This window comes from Leucoraja erinacea, chromosome 2 (assembly GCF_028641065.1).
Source record: "Leucoraja erinacea ecotype New England chromosome 2, Leri_hhj_1, whole genome shotgun sequence".
Classification (NCBI taxonomy): Eukaryota; Metazoa; Chordata; class Chondrichthyes; order Rajiformes; family Rajidae; genus Leucoraja; species Leucoraja erinaceus.
Window position 1 is genome coordinate 32,966,115 of NC_073378.1, and position 22,912 is coordinate 32,989,026.

General features: G+C 44.1%; 1 protein-coding gene across 5 annotated transcripts in view; it reads right to left on the reverse strand.

The window, feature by feature from the left end:
- Positions 1-22,912, reverse strand: part of kif13a (kinesin family member 13A) — a 167,348-nt gene that overhangs the window by 51,042 nt on the left and 93,394 nt on the right. For 3 of the 5 annotated variants that reach the window (XM_055654631.1, XM_055654615.1, XM_055654649.1), the window contains exons 20-27: positions 19,617-19,790; positions 17,965-18,116; positions 16,600-16,732; positions 15,144-15,290; positions 13,759-13,791; positions 7,600-7,699; positions 6,138-6,264; positions 3,563-3,618 (exon numbers count right to left, since the gene is read on the reverse strand). In XM_055654631.1, the coding sequence (XP_055510606.1) occupies positions 3,563-3,618; positions 6,138-6,264; positions 7,600-7,699; positions 13,759-13,791; positions 15,144-15,290; positions 16,600-16,732; positions 17,965-18,116; positions 19,617-19,790 (922 nt within the window). The remainder of the gene's footprint in view (positions 1-3,562; positions 3,619-6,137; positions 6,265-7,599; positions 7,700-13,758; positions 13,792-15,143; positions 15,291-16,599; positions 16,733-17,964; positions 18,117-19,616; positions 19,791-22,912) is intronic. The other 2 variants (XM_055654640.1, XM_055654622.1) reach the window with 1 other exon arrangement.

Sequence of the window (22,912 nt, forward strand, 5' to 3'; positions counted from 1 at the left end):
CTACTACTCATGGGAAAAAAAAGCCGTTTTTATGTCTGGCTATGGCATATTTGACAGTCCGGAGTTGCCTTCCAGAGGGAAGTGATTCAAAGAGTTTGTGGCCAGGGTGAGAGGGGTCACAGATGATCTTACCCGCTCGCTTCCTGGCCCTTGCAGTGTACAGTTCATCAATGGAGGGAAGGTTGCAGCCAATATTATTTATTCTTTTCTCAATGCACCCCTAAACTACAGTAAAATGACACCATTCATCCAAAATGGTCATCATCAATATGTTCAAACCATTTTTCTTGAAAATCCAAAGAGGCCCATATTTACAAATGTTCTTTTGAACCGGTTAGAAATGTTGTGAACAACACCTTCTGAATTACTCAGCTGTCAGAGTGACCAATTTCACTGATGGCAGGCCTGCACCCTGGCCACTCCCTCTTCTCCCTCTCCCAAAGGGAAAAAGGTACAGAAGTGTGAAGGGGGCTTGGGGGGCTGAGAGGGAGCAGGAGTGGGCAGAGAGGGAGCGGGGTGGGGGGGCAGAGAGGGAGGGCGATAGAGTTTGAGTGGTGGGGGGGACGCATCGTCACAGGGGAGGGCTAAATCCCGAACTCAATCCTCGCTCCCACGTCAAAGGGGAGCGAGGTTCTCAAACGCATTACTCCCTCGCTCCCAACTCCAGGCAGGGCCTGAGTACGGTGGGGGGATGACATAACTCGCAGAGCAAGCAAGAATACAGCCTTTTTTCCCCCCCAAAGTTTTTTCAGGTTTTTGAGCATTTTCATTAATAACTCGAGAAATAAAGCATGAATTTTTCAGATAAGGCGATTTCGGAATCCAGGGGGAAAATGTCTACCGGAATATGTAAAAATGTTCACCGTTAGCGCGTTGTTTTTTCGAGAAGATGTGATTATACACAAACAAACACACACACACACACATCCAAGATCAGACTTTTAATAAGTATATGATAGAAGATATATATATGTGTGTGTGTACTTGTGGGTATGTATATATATATACACTGAACTTTTTTTTCCCGCTCGTTTATCATATTGTTTACAGTGTACTATGTTTACATATTCTGTTGTGCTGCAGCAAGTAATAATCTGGGACACATAACAATAAACCACTCTTGACTCTTGACTAAACGTTATTCCCTTTTCATGAATCCATAAGCTGTAAATGGCGCAATTGTAATCATGGATTTTTTTTCCGCTGACTGGTTAACACGCAACAAAAGCATTTCACTGTACCTCGGTACACATGACTATAAACAAAACTGAACAGAACTGACCAATTTCACTGATGGGAGGCCACAAATTGTAGTCCTGCCTGTCGGCATAGCCTTTGCAGTGGCTGCACCTAACTTTAATGTATCCATCAGCACAACGGGGTCGATCTTTGAGTGTGTAAGACCAGTAAAATTTGCCTTAATTTTTGGGGTCGATTTTCACAACTTTTTTTGATACAGGGCCCAGCATTTAAAATTCTTCGGTCCTAAGATACGTTGGAAGTTTCCCCACAACTTGTACCCACACATCACTCAATGACATCCTGAGACTCTCATGCCCACTTTCCCATGCCTCTCCTTTATGAAGTTTTAGACTATCCTCAAGGTATTCAACTATATCCCTCATTTACAGTGGTTTTGGCAGGACCTTCCCTGAGAAAGATAGGTGGAATGTACTCAGTTACGCCTATGCCTCCATACATAGGCCTTATTTGTTTACAATCATACTACCTGTTTATTGGGGTGGCAGATTGCAACCTTCACTTGGTCCACCCTGTTTCGACTAATGCAATCAACCCGACGAGCACAAACAAATAGATCAAATAGAACAAGTTGACCTACAACTTCCGGCTGTGCACGCCATACACAAGAAGAAGAAGACCTGTTCACTATTTATCAATTGCTCTTATCATGCTACCACAACTAGAGGGCAGGGGTCAAGGGAAGAGCGTTCACGTCGCGGCCCTGTTTCCACCAATCTTTCCACCACCACTCACAAGAAGCGACAAGACAGACACCATTGTATGCAGATGCCGAGAAGTGTGTTCAGCTCTGGCTGAACATCTCCTAATCTTTTGTGTGGACTCGACAGGAAGAACTAAAGAGCAGTGCTGAACTACTATCTACCTCAACGGTGACCTTTGGACTATCCTTGATCGGACTTTTCCGGCTTTACATTGCACTACACGTTATTCCCTTATCATCTATCATGTATTGTCTTTCCGCTGACTGGTTAGCACGCAACAAAACTTTTCACTGTACCTCAGTATAAGTATAAAGTAAAGTATAAAGTATCCTTTATTGTCATTTAGTTGAACAATGAACACAGTTTAACATCCACCACAGTGAGTCTACCAGACACCTCCCCACTGTGATGGACAATAAACTGAACTGAGAACTTATTTGTGGCTGCTGATTTCTTTTAGATTAGCGGTCTACTGTAATATTATCACCTTTCTCTTCATTTTGATTTACCCTTCTGATTCGTTTTATACATTTAGCTTAATTCCCACTTTAGCAATCTGACATATGTCACAGATCTTCCTTTTCAGCTTCAAGTCACTTTATGTCTCTGATGTCAACCATCATTTTTGGCCTCCTCACATTTCATACGAGTTGACGTGACAGAACTGTATCCAAACCCATTTTCATAACCTCATAAATGATAGGAACAGAATTAGACCATTCGGTCCATCGAGTCTACTCTATCATTCATTTGTGGCTGATGTATCTTTCCCTTTCAACATCATTCTCCTACCTTCTCGCTGTAACCTTTGGCACCCTTTCTTATCAAGACCCTGTCAATCATTGCTTTAAAAATTCCCAATGAATTCCACAGATTCACCACCCTCTGGCTAAGGAAATTCCTCCTCGTCTTCTTTCTAGATATACATACTTTAATACTGAGGCTATGCCCTCTGGTCGTAGTGGAAGCATCCTCTCCACATCCACTCGACCCAGGTCTTTCACTGTTTGGGAGACTTCAATGAAGTTCCCCCTGATCCTTCTAAACTCCATCGAGAAAAAGCAAGAGCCATCAAATACTTATCATCCATTATCCCAGCGCTCATCGTACGATAACCCATTCTCTCTGAAGGCTGCCAATTGTTCAATTAGAAATTTTAAGGGCCTGTCCCACTTGCCGATTTTTTTGGTGACTGCCGGCGTCAATATCATTGACGCCAAGAGATTTTGAACATTTCAAAATCCAGCGGCAACAAAAAAATGTTACGACGCTTGAAAAAACACCATGCGTCATACATCATCACATCATCACGCCACGTCATACATCATCACGCCACGTCATACATCATCACGACACGTCACACCGCAAATTATTCGGTGACCTGATACGTCAGTCAATGTTGCCGGCAGTCACTGAAAAAAATCACCAAGTGGCACAGGTCCTTTACCTGTCTATCTTATATTCCAATTTCTATATTCCAATGGTCAGATCCATTCACAACCAACTGAAATGTGGCTCTTTCCAAATAAGTTAATTCCATGAGGATTCGCTTTTTTTTTCATATTGAGCCAGTGACAAAAATAACAGTAATTACTCACCATTTAAATCAAGGAAGAGGACTGGGATATGAGCTTCCATTCCGGGAGGCGATATCCTAAAAAATACACTTACTCAGAATAAAAAGGAAAATACAGATCAAGACATAACTGCTGCTTATTTAACTAAAGGATAGGACAGGTTTTGAGGGATATGAACCAAACGCAGGCAGGTGGGACTAGTGTAGTTGGGACATTGATGGCCGGTGTGGGCAAGTTAGGCCGAAGGGCTTGTTTTCGCACTGTAACACTCTATGACTCTAAAGGGAAACGTTCTTCCCAAATGGAATAGTCAATCATTATCAACTGAGTTCACATAATGGCTTGAAAAGCTACAATGTGCCGCTTCCAAAATAAAGCGAGCTTAACATCATATGGTCTCAAACCTCTCCATTAAATGGTTAGATCTCATACCAAAATCTAGTTGACGTAAACATTTTAATTTATTCATAAGGTCATAAGTGATAGGAGTAGAATTAGGCCATTCGGCCCATCAAGTCTACTCCGCCATTCAATGATGGCTGTTCTATCTCTCCCTCCTAATCTGATTCTCCTGCCTTCTCCCCATAACCTCTGACACCTGTACTGATCAAAAATCTAAGGTAGACACAAAATGCTGGAGTAACCAAGCAGGACAGGCAGCATCTCTGGAGAGAAGGAATGGGTTACTTTTTGGGATGAGACCCTTCTTCAGACAATCAAAAATCTAACTAATTCTGCCTTAAAAATATACACTGACTTGGCCTCCACAGCCTTCTCTGGCAAATAATTCCACAGATTCGCCACCCTCTGACTAAAGAAATTTCTCCTCATCTCCTTCCTTTTATTCTGAGGCCATGAGCTGTAGTTCAAGACTCTCCCAGTAGTGGAAACATCCTCTCCACATCCATTCTATCCAGGCATTTCACTGTTCTGTAAGTTTCAATGAGGTTCGGAACAAGACAGGTCCTAGTGGTTTATTCCGAGTGAAACTAAAAATGTAACATTTTGAAAATTTATTGATCACTACTCTGTTGCATCAGGGATTTTCAAATGATCTAGTTTTCCAATGCTGATAATCTACACAAGACATACATCAGATGATTGTTCTCCAATGCACTGGTAATGTCGGGAAATGAGTCGTGTTCTAATTAGACTGGTTAGCCTACAAAAGCTTTTCACTGTGCCTTATAGACTATCCTTTTGCTTCACTTCCATCAAATGGAGAATTTCAAAAATGGTCAATAAATTTGTATTGAAACCAAATGTTGCCAATGTACAAGTCATGAGACTGAGATGTAAGGGATACCAAAACAAGCGATTGCAATCTTCAATTATTGCAGTGTTATGATAAACACCGAGAATGCCAAATCAATGGAAGAGGACTTCAAAATAAGCCAAGTTTTTCACAAATGGTCTTTACATTATGAAGTAAATTTGACAGTACTGGTTTGTCTGAAGAAGGGTTTCGACCTGAAATGTTGCCTATTCCTTTACTCCATAGATGCTGCCTCACCCGCTGAGTTTCTCCAGCCTTTTTGTCCACAAGGGATCTGGAGATGTACTTGTTAATCAGCGATGTTTAAGAACAGATGTGGAACAGATCACAGTGAACTGTCATGTTGCTCACTTGCTCACAGGAGATGAGGAACAATTTCTTTAGTCTGATGGTAGTCAGAGGACAACAACAATCGTTACAGCCATCAAGGTCCATGCCGAACATGATGCCAGGTCAAACTCATTTCCTCTGCCTGTACGTGATCCATAACCCCTCCGCCCCCTGTATAACCATGGGCCTAACTCAAAGCCTCTGAAATGCCACTATTGTATCTACCTCCACCACAACCTGTGGCAGCTCATTCAAAGCCCCTCTTCCCCTCCCCCCCCCCCCCCCCCCCCAGCCCCCACCCCACCCTCCATGTAAAAAAACCTGTCCTCCACATCAATTGTAAACTGTCCTCAGTATGTGGGATAGTGCTGGTGTACAGGGTGATTGCTAGTTGGCGCGGACTCGGAGGGTCGATGGGCTTGTTTCCACGCTGTAACTCTAAAGTCAAAAAGTAACGTCTAAATCTCCTTTAAATTTTCCCTTCTCACCTTAAAAGGTTTAAAATCTAAATTTTGCAAAGAGGTTGGTTGGGGAAAGATCGAGCCAGGTTTAGAAAACTGACTAAATTAACCACAAAAGGAAGAGTTATAAATACCTACCAAACAAATGGTAAGGTGATGGGGGAACTATTTGATAAGAATCTGAGGGGTAACATTTTCACGCAGAGGGTGGTGGGTGTATGGAACGAGGTGCCAGAGGAGGTAGTTTCGCAAAGTTTAAGAAACAGTTAGACAGGTACATGGATAGGACATGTTTGGAGGGATGTGGGCCAAACGCAAGTATTTGGGAGGAGTGTAGCTGGGACATGTTGGCCGGTGTGGGCACGTTGGGCCGAAGGGCCTGTTTCCACGCTGTAAGACTCTATAAGTCAAGATAGACACACAATGCCGGAGTAACTGGCAGCATGTCTGGAGAGAAGGAAGGTGTGACGTTTCTGGTTGAGACCCTTCCACAGACTGTTAAGTGACTTGAGGCAGGGATTGTACTGACCAGTCTGCTGGGGCTCCTGGAATTCCACTGCCTGGGGCAGGAACCAGCACAGCGTTCCTCTCCTCAGTGAGGCCCACCCACTGCTCCACCAGCCTGGCTTCCCTCTCCACGTCATCTTCTGTTTTTTCTTCGTGGGAAAGCAGAAAGTCAAAAGTCGAACATGTTTGTTGTTTAAAATAGAGCGGTTCCGCAAAATTCTGTCTACCCTTGAAATGGTAGTGTGGCAGCTGCTATATCGGTTCAGTTCAGTTTATTGTCACGTGTACCGAGTGTACTGTGAAAAGCTTTGGTGGCGTGCCAACCAGTCAGCGAAAGACAATACATGATTATAATCGAGCCATTGGCCGTGTACATGATAAGGGGATAACATTTAGTTGACAAGTGTTAAAAAAACAAGGGGATAACTAATTGTACACCTTGAACAGCTTGATTGCAATCATGTATAGTCTATGAAATTCTCTACTACAAAGAGCGATGGGTGTGTAGAGTCCAGGAAAGTTGGGATAAAGTTGGGGGTTTTTTGATCGGAAGAGAATTATACTGAGTCGGCAGGCGGAGTTACAGCCACTAATGAGAGCAGTTTTGAGAAGCTTGTTAACTCTCGTTCATGTTTCCGATGCTCACATCTACCTCATCGAACTATCTTTTATCGGATTTTACCCTGTGTTGAACGTTATTCACTTTAGATGGACACAAAATGCTGGAGTCACTCAGCGGGACCAGGCAGCATCACTGCATAGAAGGAGTGGGTGACATTTCGGGTCGAGACCCTTCTTCAGACAGAGTCAGGGGAGAGGGAAACAAGAGAGATGGAAGGATAAGGTGTGAAAATGAGAAATCAAAGGGGACGAAGGTCAAGGAAAATGTAGAATAGATCATTGTTAGCTGGGGAAGTTAACAACGCGGCATACAAATCAGGCGGTCAAACTAGTCGGAGAAGTAGGATGGGGGAGGGATGGAGAGATGGGGAAAGCAAGGGTTACTTGAAGTTAAAGAAGTCAATATTCATACCGCTGGGGCGTAAGCTGGCCAAGCAAAATATGAGGTGCTGTTCTGCCAATTTGCGCTGGGACTCACTCTGACATTGGAAGAGGTCCAGGATAGAAAGATCAGTGTGGGAATGGGAGTGGGAGTTAAGTTGTTGAGCAACCCAGGAGATAGGTAGGTTTAGACAGACTGAGCGGAGGTGTTCTGCAAAACGATCACCGAGCCTGCGCTTGGTCTCGCCGATATATAGAAGTCCACACCTGGAACAGCGGATACAGTCGATGAGGTTGGAGGAGGTGCAAGTTGAACATCCTGTATCTGTACACTGTGGACGATGTGAGTGTAATCACGTATATATTCTTTTTGCTGACTGGATAGCACGCAACAAAAAAGCTTTGCACTTTACCTCGGTACACGTGACAATAATAACCAAAACTAAAGCAAAACTAAATATTACTGCCTGAAGCAAACATACCTTGCTTGTTGATTATTTTCTGAATTTGCTCATCTAGATATTCTCGACGCTTCATCAACGCATCAGACCATCTCTCACGCACCTCATTCAAATCTTCCTCCTGAACAATGACAAGGATTAAGACACAAGGCAAAGTTTACTCCTGTTCGTGTGTCTCTGAAGGGAACACTGTAAGGTGCATCAATTGTGGTGCCACTGGACAGCTTTACAACACGTTACATGAACCTCATGACCTTATTTGCAACAACCCATTTTCCACTGTACTGCCAAGGAAAGACTTTCTATCCCAGAGTACTGGATGGACATTCCAGGGAAACTCTTCCCAATCTACAATCAGAGAAGATACTCTGCTGGTTTTCATTCATGTCTACAAGTCGTTAAATACCCATTGGCTTGGCCTCCACAGTCAATGAATTCCACAGATTCACCACCCTCTACCTGAAGAAATCCCTCCTCATCACCTTTTTGAATATACGTCCAATTTTTCTGAGGCTGCGCCCTATGCTCTCCCACTAGTGGAAACATGTTCTCCACATCTACCCTATGCAGGCCTTTCACTATTCGGTAAGTTTCAATGAGGTTTCCCCATCATCCTTCTAATTTTCTAATCTTCTATCTGCAAACCTGCAAACCTGCTCAGTTGGGTACTGAAGCTGAGAACTTCCTGGTCTCTGTGGTTCAGTTGCCACCCAAGAGAGCAGTGGAATAACCTGCCTTGGATCAAATGATAACTTTACCAAATGAACATGATGAAATGAATGTTTAGCTGTACTGCTGAGGAAAGGATTTCTCCCCCCGAATACTGGATGAACATTCAATATAGACAATAGGTGCAGGAGTAGGCCATTCGGCCCTTCGAGCCAGCACCGCCATTCAATGTGATCATGGATGATCATTCCCAATCTGTACCCCGTTCCTGCCTTCTCCCCATATCCCCTGACGCTATTTTTAAGAGCCCTATCTAGGTCTCGCTTGAAAGTATCCAGAGAGAGGGCCTCCACCACCCTCTGAGGCAGAGAATTCCACAGACTCACAACTCTCTGTGTAAAAAAGTGTTTCTGCATCTCTGTTCTAAATGGCTTGCCTCTTATTCTTAAACTGTAGCCCCTGGTTCTGGACTCCCCCAACATCGGGAACATGTTTCCTGCCTCTAGCGTATCCAAACCCTTAATAATCTTATATGTTCAATAAGATCCCATCTTATTCCAGGGAAACTCTTCCCAATTTACATTTAATAGACAATAGACAATTCATAGTAGGTTCTCCTCAGGTTTTCATTCATGTCTCTAAGTTCATGATCATCACTGATTCAATGAAATATATTCCCTCACATCATTCATGAGCGCTACACTATTTGGAGTTTAATCCATAGCTTCAGAAGGCACAAATTCATTACAAGAATACCTGCTTGTTATGTGATCGTGCAGACTAAGTGACACGAGGGCGACACGGTGGTGCAGCCGGAGAGTTGCTGCCTTACAGCGCCAGAGACCCGGGTTTGATCCTGACTACAGGTGCTGTCTGTACGGAGTTTGTATATTTTCCCTGTGACCACGTAGGTTTTCTCTGGGTGCTCTGGTTTCCTCCCACACTCCAAAGATGTGCGGGTTTGTTGGTTAATTGGCTTAGGTAAAACTGTAAATTGTCCCTAGTCTGTCGGATAGTGCTAGTGCATGGGATGATTGTTGGTTGGCGCACACACGGTGGGCTGAAGGGCTTGTTTCCTCACTGTATCTCTAAAGTGTTAAAACCCAACCTTGCTCAAAAAAGACAGTCACATGTGTACATCTCAGTAGCTGTTGCCAGGACTCAAGGGCCTGAGCTAAGAGGAAGAGTTTGAGCAGGCTAGGAGTTTGTTCAGCCATGATCACATTGAATGGCAGTGCTGGTTGACAATTAAATTGACTCTTGACTCTCTTGACTCTTGGTTCAAAGGGCCGAATGGCCTACTACTGCACCTATTGTCTATTGCCTTCATTCTTTGGAGTCCAGGAGGATAAGGGGTGATTTACCGGTGATCAGTAAGTTCCAATCAGTTGTTCCAATCATCCCCCCCCCCTCCCCCTCATCCTTCTAATGTTCTAATCTTTGTTCTACAAAGCTGCTCTGCTGGGTACTGAAGATGAGAACTTCCTGGTCTCTGTGGTTCAGTTCTAAATACTATTGTGTAGAAGCCACCAAGGCATCAATGGAATAACCTGCTGTACATGGTCAAGCATAACTTCATGTGATTAACTTGTAAAAGATCGAAGCAGTAACTATTGTAAAACTGTACAGTGGCATTGCATTATTACAAATATTTGCAGCTGAGCCTTCAATTCACCAACATAAATGATTACAAAAGTTTCACCCGAGGTTTACCAGTTTTTGCAACAGTTAAGAAATGGATGAGTCTCATCACGTGAAAGTTCAATTGCTTTCAAATACCCCATGCGGTGGTTTCATGCATTCATGCTTTGCCATGGAACTTATGGTATCAGCAGTTTAATGCTCATTATTGTTGCAAGTAGCAAAGAAGAAGCCCTTCAAAATGTTAGTAGATGCAGGAATCGAAATACCATCTGTCATAACTTGATTTGCTATTTTTCAAGTGCAATTAGATTCATGCAATGTTCTAAAGGAAATCAAAGAGATCTTTTTTTTTGTAAACATGATCTACAAAAATAAAATTTATATTTACATCCTGTCATGTTCCAAATAATTTTGTTTTCATCTATCACAAATAATAGGAAGCCATTTCTTTATCTATACATCAAAAATCCATCATGATAATATCCATGTGCTGGGCCATTGTTAAGAGAAATGCACTCTTTTGTCAATTTAATGAGCATGTGTCACCAATTGCAGTAATTTTCATACCCTGGCACAGCTTGCAGAGTTTATTTTTTTCCACACCAATGGTTTGTATTGCCCTAAAGTAGTATTTCGAACCCTGCTTTTGTACATATAGGTAAAATGGAGATGGATCAAAATCTTTTCATTCCTTGATTTGCCTTCAACAATAAAATAAATCTTTTTAATGTCACCTCAAACAAATATAAAATGGAATGATGCCCATTAATGCAGACAAAACCCAATTCATATTGCAATTATTCCTGTACAACTTAATTTACTTTTTAGAACATTTCCTTTTTAAGATGAAGAGTATCAGATTTTATGGCTAAAATAATTAAGCTAAATTCTCTTTTTGTAGCTTCACCTAACTGAAACGCTGGTCAACCACTGGAACCAAACTCTTAGATTTAACGGACCAGCTGAGAGCGTTATGCACTGAGACCTATTTATGATGTGTTCGTCACTGAAAGATAGACTAATTTCCATAGAAGAAAGCCCTTCTTGTCTCCAATTTTATTTCTCCCAATTTACAGTTTTTTTATTATTTGCTTGAGTAAATCTAACTTTTATGTTACGTGTTCAAACCTACTTCATCAATGTTTTATCCAAGGTGGAACATAAGAGACCAGGAATTGTATCTATCATTAATGCAAATCTGGATTCATAATAAATTCTGAATTGAAGCTTGCATACTGATAAAGTTTTATCAATGCAAGAGTTACAGGGCCCAGTATCATTGGACATGCAATGTTAAAACATTTGCAAATTAATTCGGATAAAGACTTACTGAATGTCACAATATGGACATTGTTATTTCAAGGCAATTTTCTTTTGATTATACCAGAATTTTTTTAAGTGACTGGCTTCTTTCTAGAATGTAAGCTCTGCCGTGTATATTACATGTCACCTATGCCGTTGAGTATAATATTGACCAGTAGTGGAAATGAATCTGCTTCCTCTGGGACAATATGTCTGTTCATGTATAGCACTGAGATTTTGTTGAAGATCTTATGGACATTTTTTGTCGACACATTTTTTGTCGGGGCAGCACGGTGGCGCAGTGGTAAAGTTACTGCCTTACAGCGTCAGGGACCCCAGTTCGATCCTGACATGGGGTGCTTGGCTCCACGAAGATTGTACATTTTCCCCATGATTGTGTGCGTTTTCTCTGAGATCTTCGGTTTCCTCCAAAGACGTAGAGGTTTGTAGGTTAATTTGCTTAGTATAAATGTAAAATTGACCCTAGCATGTGTAGGGTAGTGTTAATGTGCGGGGATTGCTGGTCGGTGCGGACTCGGTGGGCCGAAGGGCCTGTTTCCACGCTGTATCTCTAAACTAAATGATCTCAACAAGATAACATCAGAGGCTTTTGTTGCTCCTTGTTTCCAATCCAGCAACAAGGGAAATAAATCTGATAAAACCTTTCCAGATCGTTATCCATTGTTCATTGTCCTTGGAATCAGATGCTCTCTGTTTTATTGACCAGGGTGATTTGTTTGTGGCACTGGTTAACATTGATGAGTATCACTTTTGTTTTGTTTTGCTGGTGCTCATTGGTCTCAATAAAATGATTACAACAAACAACTACTTCACCGCGACCAAATTACCTCAAGGGGCTGTTTCATTTTGGTCGAGGGCAGGAAAGGTTTTGAAGGATATGGGCCAAACCTTGGCAGGTGTGACTAGCGTAGATGCAGCATCTTGGCCAATTGGAACTAAATGTCTGTTTCCATGCTCATAAGTTCATAAATTCTATGAGCAGAATTGGGCCATTCGGCCTATCGAGTCAACTCCCCCATTCAAATCAAGACTGGCCTATATTTCCCTCTCAACCTTTGAGGGGTTTTCTCCCTCTCAATGCTGGACGACTCTATGAGAATGACGACCCTTCGAAATGTGAATCACTGTCAAGAAACGAAATTATAAAAGGGAATGGAAGTTTTAATATCGTTTGTGTTATAAAACAGAGTACTATATGTGTAAAGGCAGGTGATGCATCAATGTGGCCCTGATCCCCAATACTCCTGTTGCTTGCCATGATCATCCCTATGACTGATCTGAAGGAATAATATGACTGAAAGTTTCCTCCAATTGTTGGCACTGCTCTTTGGATTCCAGCAACTCTCTGACTAACAAATAACACGAGAACTGAAAGGATTCCGTTTCTTGATCCAAAAAAGGTTTACCATGATCAGAATTAGAAAGGAAGATTCAACCTTCTTGACTATTTATTATCAGCATTCAATGGAAAAGCAAAATATTATATATATTTATTTTCTAAAATGAAATCATAATCTACATACACGGATTAGAAAGGAAGTTTCAACCTTTTTGCCTATTTATTATTAGCTTTCAAGCAAAATACGATGTATATTCTAACATCAAACAAAATTTTGCAGACACAAATTTACAAGTCCAGTTAAAATCCTGATCAATTCTTCGAAGTAGGTTGCACATTGAATGTTTGGTTTTCACATGCTCCCAAGTAACCTAAGACCTACTCCAGCTTTGTGTCTACCTTAACCTAGGACCTAACTGAACTAAAAGTCTCTGGGGGAAAAAAAGTAACTTGTCCATTACTCTCTGATATTATTACAAACGTTTAAGTGTGAGATGCTTTGTTTAATGATCTGATGGATAGATGAATTCCAAAAGATGCCACATAGGACAATGAAACAGAGAGGCGGGCGGGGGGGAGGGGGGGGGACTTCAATACCTGACTAGGCTGTCAGTCTGGGAGGAAAACAACAAAACGTTGTCAGAGCTTGAAGCAGGGCTCTAATTTACCGAAGAAGTGACAAGTTGGCGAGCTGCCACAGGCGAACTGGCTGCAAGAAAGCACAGCACAAATTTCTTGTATTTGTGATCACCGTCAAGGTGGAAGTTGGAATTTTAACCCAATAAGACACAATGCTGCATGGATCAGTGCCAAACTTAAATCCCATGCATTTACCTCCGATTTCTGCAGTCAATATGGTTTGAAGTTAGTTACGCTCCACAAAGATTATTTCCACATTGCATGTATCAACCTTGCAAATTCACATTTCTGATTCTAATAACAAATAATAATAATAATCTGGTTTTAAATAGCTTTAAAAAAATGTAATAATGTTAATCTGAGCATGATTAGGAGAATCGTTAATTCCCAATGCTATGGAACATTTATCTTGGACAATTACAGCTGGACATTAAGACATGAATGGTTTAGAAAGTGCACACAATACATGTTAAAGCTTAATATTTCCATCTCCATTGCCTAAGATGTGAGTCAGTTGCTGGCAGTTGCGCTTCATGCCACAAAGCTTATAGTAGCACCAACAATACCTGGTAACTATCCATATCCTCCTCCTCCTCTTTCTGGCAGGAGAAAATAAACTTAGTAAAGACACCTTCATGGAAACATTTCAAAACACCACATTATCACTTCACGTTTCACATGACTTGGAACAAGCACGCATCATTTTGTGTTTAATTAAAATTATGCACACGTCAAAAATGAACAGACAAAACTGGCACTTGTCCTGGCAAAATATTAATCGAATGGTCGTAATTTGAGACGTAATCTGGATAGTTTGTAAACAAATGAATGGAAATGCTTTTCAATAGGGATTAAACTATATTACATTCTGTTATACGAGAAACAGCATTTGTTATTCCTGTAACATAAAACTATCAAGTCAGTTTAGCGGTCTGCTTTGATTGAGAATCTTAAATGCCAGACATGGTACAGAAGCTAAAGTGCCTGCAACCAACAAACTAAAGGGTAAACTCCAATATCCTGAGAGTTGTCACTTAACTGTTATCCAAAATTAGTATAGTTTGCACCTCCATTACTGAGTTATAATGGAACCAACCCTGCAATTGGAATCAACTCTCTAAATGTCTTCCCAGCTGTTGTCAGGCAACTGAACCATCCCATCAACAATGAGAGAGTAGTCCTGAACCACTATCTACCCATGTGGAGACCCTCTGACTATCTCTATCTTTGATCGGACTTTACTGGCATTATCTTGCACTAAACATCATTCACGTTATTCCCTTCATCATGTATCTGTAAATTGTGGATGGCACGATTGTAATCATGTATTGTCTTTCCGTTAACTGGTCAGCACACAACAAAAGTTTTTCACTGTACCTCGGTACACGCAACAATAAACTAAACTTAAACTAAAACTAGAATCCCATACCCCTAGAGTTTCCATTTAATTATTACCCAAAACTGGTATATTTTGCACTTCCATTCGGAGCTATAATGAAATTAACTCTGCAAATAGGACTTCACCAGCAAACTATTTATTCAAACATGGGCCAGATATTTCTTGGCATAAGCCCCTGATATTCAACATGATGCCAAACATGATGCCACATTAAACTAAGCTCATCTGCCTGTTCATGATCCATACCTGTCCAGTCCTTGCACTTCCATGTGCCTCTCCATAAGTTTTTTAAACACCACTATCGTATCTGCCTCCACCATCACCCTTGGCAATGGCAATGCGCTCCAGGCCTTACTGTGCAAAAAAATTTGCCTCGCATTTCTCCGTTAAAACCTTCCCACTCTCACCTATCCCCTCCAGTGTTGGACATTTCTACCTTGAGGAAAAAGACTCTGACTGTCTACCTTATCTACGCCTCTCGTGATTTTATCTACTTCTACCAAGTCTCCCCTCAACCTCCGACCTTCCCTTAATTATAAGCGAGTCCCTTACCTGATAACTATCCAATGGCCTCTGTAGTTTGGTGCATCTGGCAGAAATGCAACCTATGGAGACAGACAAAATAGCCTCCACCATCAGCGGCAACGTCCCCGAGTGCTGGACTGGTTTAACGATGACCTCAATCCTACGAGATTGCCCCTGATCAAAAACACACACACACACACACACACACACCTCAAGTTAACTGAGCACAACAATGTAATACAAGTATAAAATGAATTCTTACTATCAGAATCAAAACTCCACAGAACTCTATGCAGAGGTTTACGAAATAGAACTCTGATAATTCAATGTCATAAATAACTCATGTTTATACATAACATTTAATGTGGAAAAACATTCCGTGACTATTATTTCACGAGATGCAATTAAACAAAAATGGATAACAATTATTTAACATTTTTTGCAGGTACTTGGCTCCTTGAAAGTGGAGTCACAGGCAGATAGGGTGGTCAAAAATGCTTCTTGGCCTTCATCAGTCAGAGTATTGAGTATAGAAGTAGGGAGGTCCTATTCCAGTTATACAAGATGTTGGTGAGGCCACATTCAGAATATTGTGTTAAGTTTTGGGCACCATGTACTAGGAAAGATGCTGTCAAGCTGGACAGGGTGCAGAGCAGATTTACGAAGATGTTGCCTGGACTCAAGGGCCTGAGCTATAGGGAGAGGTTTAGCAGGTTAGGATTCCATTCCTTGGAGTGCAGGTGGATGAGGGGGTGATCTTATAGAGATGTACAAAATCTTGAGAGGAAAAGATCAGGTAAACGCACAAGGGTTTCTTGCCCAGAGTAGAGGAATCAAGAATGAGAGGTTTATGGTGAGGGGGAAGAGGTTTAAGAGGAATCTGAGGGATACCATTTGTGCACAAAGGGTGGTGGGCGTATGGACAATCTGCCAAAGGAGGTAGATGAGGCAGGGACTATAGCAACGTTTAAGAAGCATTTAGACTGGTACATGTATAGGATAGGTTTAGAGTGGTATGGGCCAAATGCAGGTAGGTGGGACTAGTGCAGATTGGACATGTTGGTCGGTGTCGGCCTGTTTCCACATTGTATGACTCTTTGACCCTAAACAATCTATTGATCATTATTATTAGAATTTCCTTTATTGTCATTCAGACCTTACGGTTCAGACCTGAACTAAATATTGTAAAATGTCTGTCATTGGTTTTAGCCACTTGCATTTCGAATTTTAGAATCACAGAGAAACAGGTCCTTCGGCCCAACTTGCCTACACCGGCCAACATGCCCCAGCCACACTTGTCCCACCTGCCCATGTTTGGCCCATACCCCTCCAAACCTGTCCTATCCATGTTCCTGTCTAACTAATTCTTAAATGTTGAGATATTCCCTGTCTCAACTACCTAAACTTGACCATTTCACATTTTGGTGTTTATAACGTTAACTTACACAAAATGCATAAATCCTCTCCTCAATTCGCAAAGTACCTGTCTAATCTGGAAGACGCCGCCAGTGTTGACATCTTTGGCGAGAGACACCTCCACTGCTGTGTATTCTCCCATTTCATTCAGCTCCTGCAATGAGATCCCCATCTCAATCCGCCGTGTCACCTCACTCCACCTGTTACAACGGAAAACCAATCACACGGGGTAAGAGATCCAAGTATCTCGGGCACGGTGGCACAAAGCTAGAGCCACTGCCTTACAGCGATTGCAGCGCCGGAGACCCGGGATCGATCCCGGCTACTGGAGTTTGTACGTTCTCCCCGTGACCTGCGTGGGTTTCCCCCCGAGATCTTCGGTTTCCTCCCACACTCCAAAGACGTGCAGGTTTGTAGGTTAATTGGCTTGGAATAAATGTAAATATTGTCCCTAGTGGGGGTAGGATAGTGTTAATGTGCGAGGATCGCTGGTCGGCGCGGACTCGGTGGGCCGAATGTTTCTATGCTGTATCTCTAAAGTCTAAAACATTGTGGGCTGAAGGGCCCGTTCCTACGCTGTACATATTACCACAGTAATATGCAGTAATAAAATGGGGTCAAGGAAAGAGCGTTCACGTCGCGCCTGTTTCTGCTAATCTTTCCACCACCACGCACAAGAAGCACAAGAAGCACGAGGCGCCATGGTATGCAGATGCCGAGAAGCGTATTCAGCTCTGATTGAACAATTTCTAATCAGGTGATGTGGACTCGGTAAAGGGCTGTCCCACTTTCACGACCCAATTCAAGACCTCTGCTGAGTTTACCCTTGACTCATACTCGCAGTATGGTCATCACAAGGTCGTAGGTAGGTCGTAGGTAGGTCGTGATGCTAGTCATAGGTACTCGTGGCATCAAGTAGGTCGGGGCATTTTTCTAGCATGATGAAAAATGTCCACGAGTAAAAAAGGTTGTGAATTAGGTCGTGAAAGTGGGGCAGGCCCTTTAGAAGAAGTAATAAAACGTAAATGAAAAGCTGAACTTCCTAAGATATTAGTTTAGTTGGGAGATGCAGTGCAGACACAGGCCCTTCGGCCCACAGAGTCCATGCCGACCAGTGCTCCCCGCACACTAACGACATCCTACACACACACACAAAGGACAATTTACAAATGTACCAAGCCAGATAACCTACAAACCTGTACATCGTTGGAGTGCGGGTGAAAACCAGACAGCACTCGTAGTCGGCATCGAACCCGGGTCTCTGAGGCTGTGAGCGCTGGAAGGCGGCAACTCTACCGCTGCGCCACCGTGCCGCCTATCATTACATGCAGTAATAAAATGTAAATAGCTGAACTTCTTAAGATGTTAAACAAAGGAAATTAAAAACCAAGACCATTAATGAGGGCATCGTGCGCTGGAAGCGGTTCTGTACCTGTCACGTAGTGTGCGTGTCTTCGCTTGCAGTGCATCCATTTCCCAGACGGTCCTGCCGTTACCTGCACACCGATGGCCCCAGACTTCAATGGCCAGCGCTCCCTCTGCGATAAACTCCAGAAACTCCTCCGTAACGTGCACCACAAAATCCTGGAATGGTGAACAGGAACACAGAAACAGAGAATGATCCCAGGAATGACGCGGGTTAACACATGATGACGTTTGACAGCACTGGGCCTATACTTGCTGGAGTTTAGAAGGATGGGGGTAACCTGCCTTATTAAAACTTACCGAATTAGTGAAAGGCCTGGATGGAGTGGATGTAGAGAGGATGTTTCCATTAGTGGGGGAATCTAGAAAAATAGGTCATAGCCTCAGTATTAAGGGATGTTCCTTTAGGAAGGAGATGAAGAGGAATTTCATGTCAGAGGGTGGTGAATCTGTGGAATTCATTGCCACAGAAGGCTGCGGAGGCCAAATCAATTAATAGAGATTAATAGATTCTTGATTAGTGCGGGTGTCAGGGGTTATGGGGAGATGGCAGGAGCATGGGGTGCGGAGGGAGAGATAGATCAGCCATGATTGAATGGCGGAGTAGACTTGATGGGCCGAATGACCTAATTCTGCTCCTATCACTTATGGTAGGGGGTTCAAAAACAGGAGGGTGCAAATTTAAGGTGAAAGGAAGTTTAGTTTGGTTTATTGTCATGTGTAGCGAGGTACAGTGAAAAGCTGTTGTTGCATGTCCTTCGGTCAGCGGAAAGACAACACATGATTACAATCGAGCCGTCCACAGTGTATAGATATATGATCAAGGGAATATTATGAATAACGTTTAGTGCAAGATAAAGTCCAGTAAAGTCCAATCAAAGAGAGTCTGAGGGTCTCGAATAGAGTGTTAAGGGCCTAAAGAGAGGTAGACAAAAATGCTGGAGAAACTCAGCGGGTGAGGCAGCATCTACGGAGCGAAGGAAATAGGCAAAGTTTCGGCCCGAAACTTTGCCTATTTCCTTCGCTCCATAGATGCTGCCTCACCCGCTGAGTTTCTCCAGCATTTTTGTCTACCTTCGATTTTCCAGCATCTGCAGCTCCTTCTTAAAAGCTAAAGAGAGATTTTTTTTTTAAATACAGAGAATGGTTTCTATCTAGAACACACACTGCCATAGGAAATGGTGGAATTACTCTGTTTAGACACACTCTTAAATGGCAGGCCTAATGTGGGCAAATGGGATTCATGTAGGTGGGCTAAAGGGTCACATGTGCAAACGTACAGTAACATTTTACTTGCATGCAGTTCAATAAAGTATTACCATACCTAAGCACAATCCCCGATTAACAAAGTGTACAGAAATAGTCTACTGAGACCGCATGCAAGAGGCGGCAACATTTGGCGCCATTTTCAAGGACCAGCCCGCGCTCCAGGTCCTGTGAGCGGGCGCCCGATCCAGGCGAGCCCCTGGCCACTGCAGGGCCTCCAGCCGTCGCCTTCCCTTGGACGTGCGAACCGACATCCCTATCCTCGCCTGTCCACCCTCTGTGCCTCAGCGGAGGGGGGCACTGTTGACCCCGAGGTCAGCATGGATGTGATGGGCCAAAGGGCCTGATTGTGTGCTGTATGATCCCCACGTGAGTTCACAAGGACCTGCTTACCTTACTGTGGTCAAACTTCACCATGTACTGCACGGCCTTGTTTTTGAGCGAAGGCCTATCCGGATTGACCATCGGGGGAGCAACTGTTTGCTCAGAGTGCTCCCAGAAGATGTATTGGCAGAATACAAAGTTTGATAAGTTGATCGGAAGTCCTGTAGCTTCTTTTATTTTTACCTGTCAAGATAGAGCGACAAACTGAGAAGCTTCTCAACAACACAAAATACTTAGTAACATAACATTACTGGTGACAATGCATACACACTCAGACTTATGCAGCACAGAAACAGGCCCTCTGGCCCTTCTAGCCACGTCTACGCTGGTTCCACCTGCCTATGTTTGGCCCATATTCCTCTAAACCTTTCCAATCAATTTAGTTTAGTTTATTTTGAGATGCAGCGTGGAAATAGGCTCTTCGGCCCACCGAGTCCGCACTGGCCAGCGATCCCCGCACGTTAATACTATCCTAAGCAAACTAGGGTCATTTTGCAATTATTCCAAGCCAACTAGCCTACAAACCTATGCGTCTTTTCTCCGAAACCAGAAAGTCCGGAGAAAACCCATGCAGGTCACGGGGAGAAGGTACAAGCTCCATACAGACAAGCACCTGTCGTCAGGATCAAACCCAGTTCTCTGGCCCTGTAAGGCAGCAACTCTACTGCTGCGCCACCGTGCCGCCCTAAACTGGATAAACAAACATTTTATTTCCAAATTTGAAATTTTACTTCAGCAGTTGCTGTGAATTGTTCATGGACTGCTAATAAATATTGTGTTTTGACGTTGCAGGAAAGATGTTGCAGCATGTTATAGGAAAGATGTTGTCAAGCTGGAAAGGGTATAGTGGCAGATTATCTCCAGAGATCCAGCCCGATCTTCTGGCCATCTTCTTTGAGACTGATTCTACCACCTCCTTTCGACTCGATATAGTGGAAGATTATTATATCGTTCAAGGAACTGCTCCCTCTCGCCACTAGGAGAAGACATGGGATAAGGAGATAGTGTCGTTTTACGCATGGGAGCTCTCTACGAGACATTCAAAGCCGTCCAAAGAGAAATCTTCCCAAACACAGTCTCTTGATTAATAGTTTCTTTATTGTCGAAGTAAAACAGTAAGATATTCATCCAAACTCCTTCTTGTTCTTCATCTTAGTGTTACTCGTAAACTTTTAATAAAACGTCTCTCCGTGTTAAGGGCCATGGTTCACTTTCACGACCTAATTCACGACCTCTGCCGAGTTTGCCCTTGACTCATACTCGCAGCATGGTCGCCACGAGATCGTAGGAGGTCGTAGGTAGGTGGTAGGTGCTCGTGGCATCATGTAGGTCGGAGCGTTTTTCTAGCATGATGAAAAATGTCCACCAGTAAAAAAGGTTGTGAATTAGGTTGTGAAAGTGGGACAGGCCCTTTAGAAAGCTCCGAATGGTCGAAAGATTTGGCTTCCCGCCATGCTTCCTACAAACTAAACAAAAATACTACAAGCTTCTGCCCAAGAATCCCAGCAGCAAACACGTCTCCGCCTACGTAATAAATCCCACCCACATAATAATTACAGGCAGACAAAATTTAAAGGCAAATGCCATAATTTATGGCACACAAAATTAAGCCAAATGGCCACTAGAAAGGGCGCAGGGAAGATTTACAAGGAAGTTGCCAGGACTCAAAGGCCTGAGCTACAGGAAGAGGTTAGAATAGACGAGGACTCTATTCATTGGAGCACAGGAGGTTAAGGGGTTACTTGAAAGAGGTATACAAAATTATGAGAGGAATAGATCAGGTAAACGCACTTGCCCAGTCTCTTGCCCAGAGTAGCGGAAAATAGAGGACATAGGTTTAAGGTGAGGGGGGAAAGATTTAATAGGAACCAGAAGGGTAACTATTTTTACACAAATGATGATGGGTGTATGGAACAAGCTGCCGGAGGAGGGAGTTGAGGCAGGTGGTATCACAATGCTTAAGAAGCATTTAGATGGGTACACGGATACAATAGGTTTCGAACGATATGTGCCAAATGCTGGTTGGTGGGACTAGTGCAGATGGGACATGTTGGTTGGGGGGACATGGTGGTCGGGGGGGGGGACAGGTTGGTCGGGGGGCCATGTTGGTCGGGGGGCCACGTTGGTCGGGGGGACATGTTGGTCGGGGTGGGACATGTTGGTCGGGGGGACATGTTGGTCGGGTGGGACATGTTGGTCGGGTGGGACATGTTGGTCGGGGGGGACATGTTGGTCGGGGGGGGACATGTTGGTCGGGGGGGACATGTTGGTCGGGTGGGACATGTTGGTCGGGTGGGACATGTTGGTCGGGGGGGACATTGTTGGGACATGTTGGTCGGGGTGGGGACATGTTGGTCGGGTGGGACATGTTGGTCGGGTGGGACATGTTGGTCGGGTGGGACATGTTGGTCGGGGTGGGACATGTTGGTCGGGTGGGACATGTTGGTCGGGGGGGACATGTTGGTCGGGGGGACATGTTGGTCGGGGTGGGTGGGACATGTTGGTCGGGGGACATGTTGGTCGGGTGGGACATGTTGGTCGGGTGGGACATGTTGGTCGGGGGGACATGTTGGTCGGGTGGGACATGTTGGTCGGGGGGGCATGTTGGTCGGGTGGGACATGTTGGTCGGGTGGGACATGTTGGTCGGGGGGACATGTTGGTCGGGTGGGACATGTTGGTTGGGGGGACATGTTGGTCGGGTGGGGGATGTTGGTCGGGTGGGACATGTTGGTCGGGTGGGACATGTTGGTCGGGTGGGACATGTTGGTCGGGTGGGACATGTTGGTCGGGGGGACATGTTGGGCGGGTGGGACATGTTGGGTGGGGGGACATGTTGGTCGGGTGGGACATGTTGGTCGGGTGGACATGTTGGTCGGGGGGGACATGTTGGTTGGGGGACATGTTGGTCGGGGGGACATGTTGGTCGGGGGGACATGTTGGTCGGGGGGGACATGTTGGTCGGGGGGACATGTTGGTCGGGGGGGACATGTTGGTCGGGGGGGCCATGTTGGTCGGGGGGACATGTTGGTTGGGGGGACCATGTTGGTCGGGGGGGACATGTTGGTCGGGGGGACATGTTGGTTGGGGGGGGGACTTGTTGGTGGGGGGGACATGTTGGTCGGGTGGGACATGTTGGTTGGGGGGACATGTTGGTCGGGTGGGACATGTTGGTCGGGTGGGACATGTTGGTCGGGGGGACATGTTGGTCGGGGGGGACATGTTGGTCGGGGGGGGACATGTTGGTCGGGGGGACATGTTGGTCGGGGGGACATGTTGGTCGGGGGGACATGTTGGTCGGGTGGGG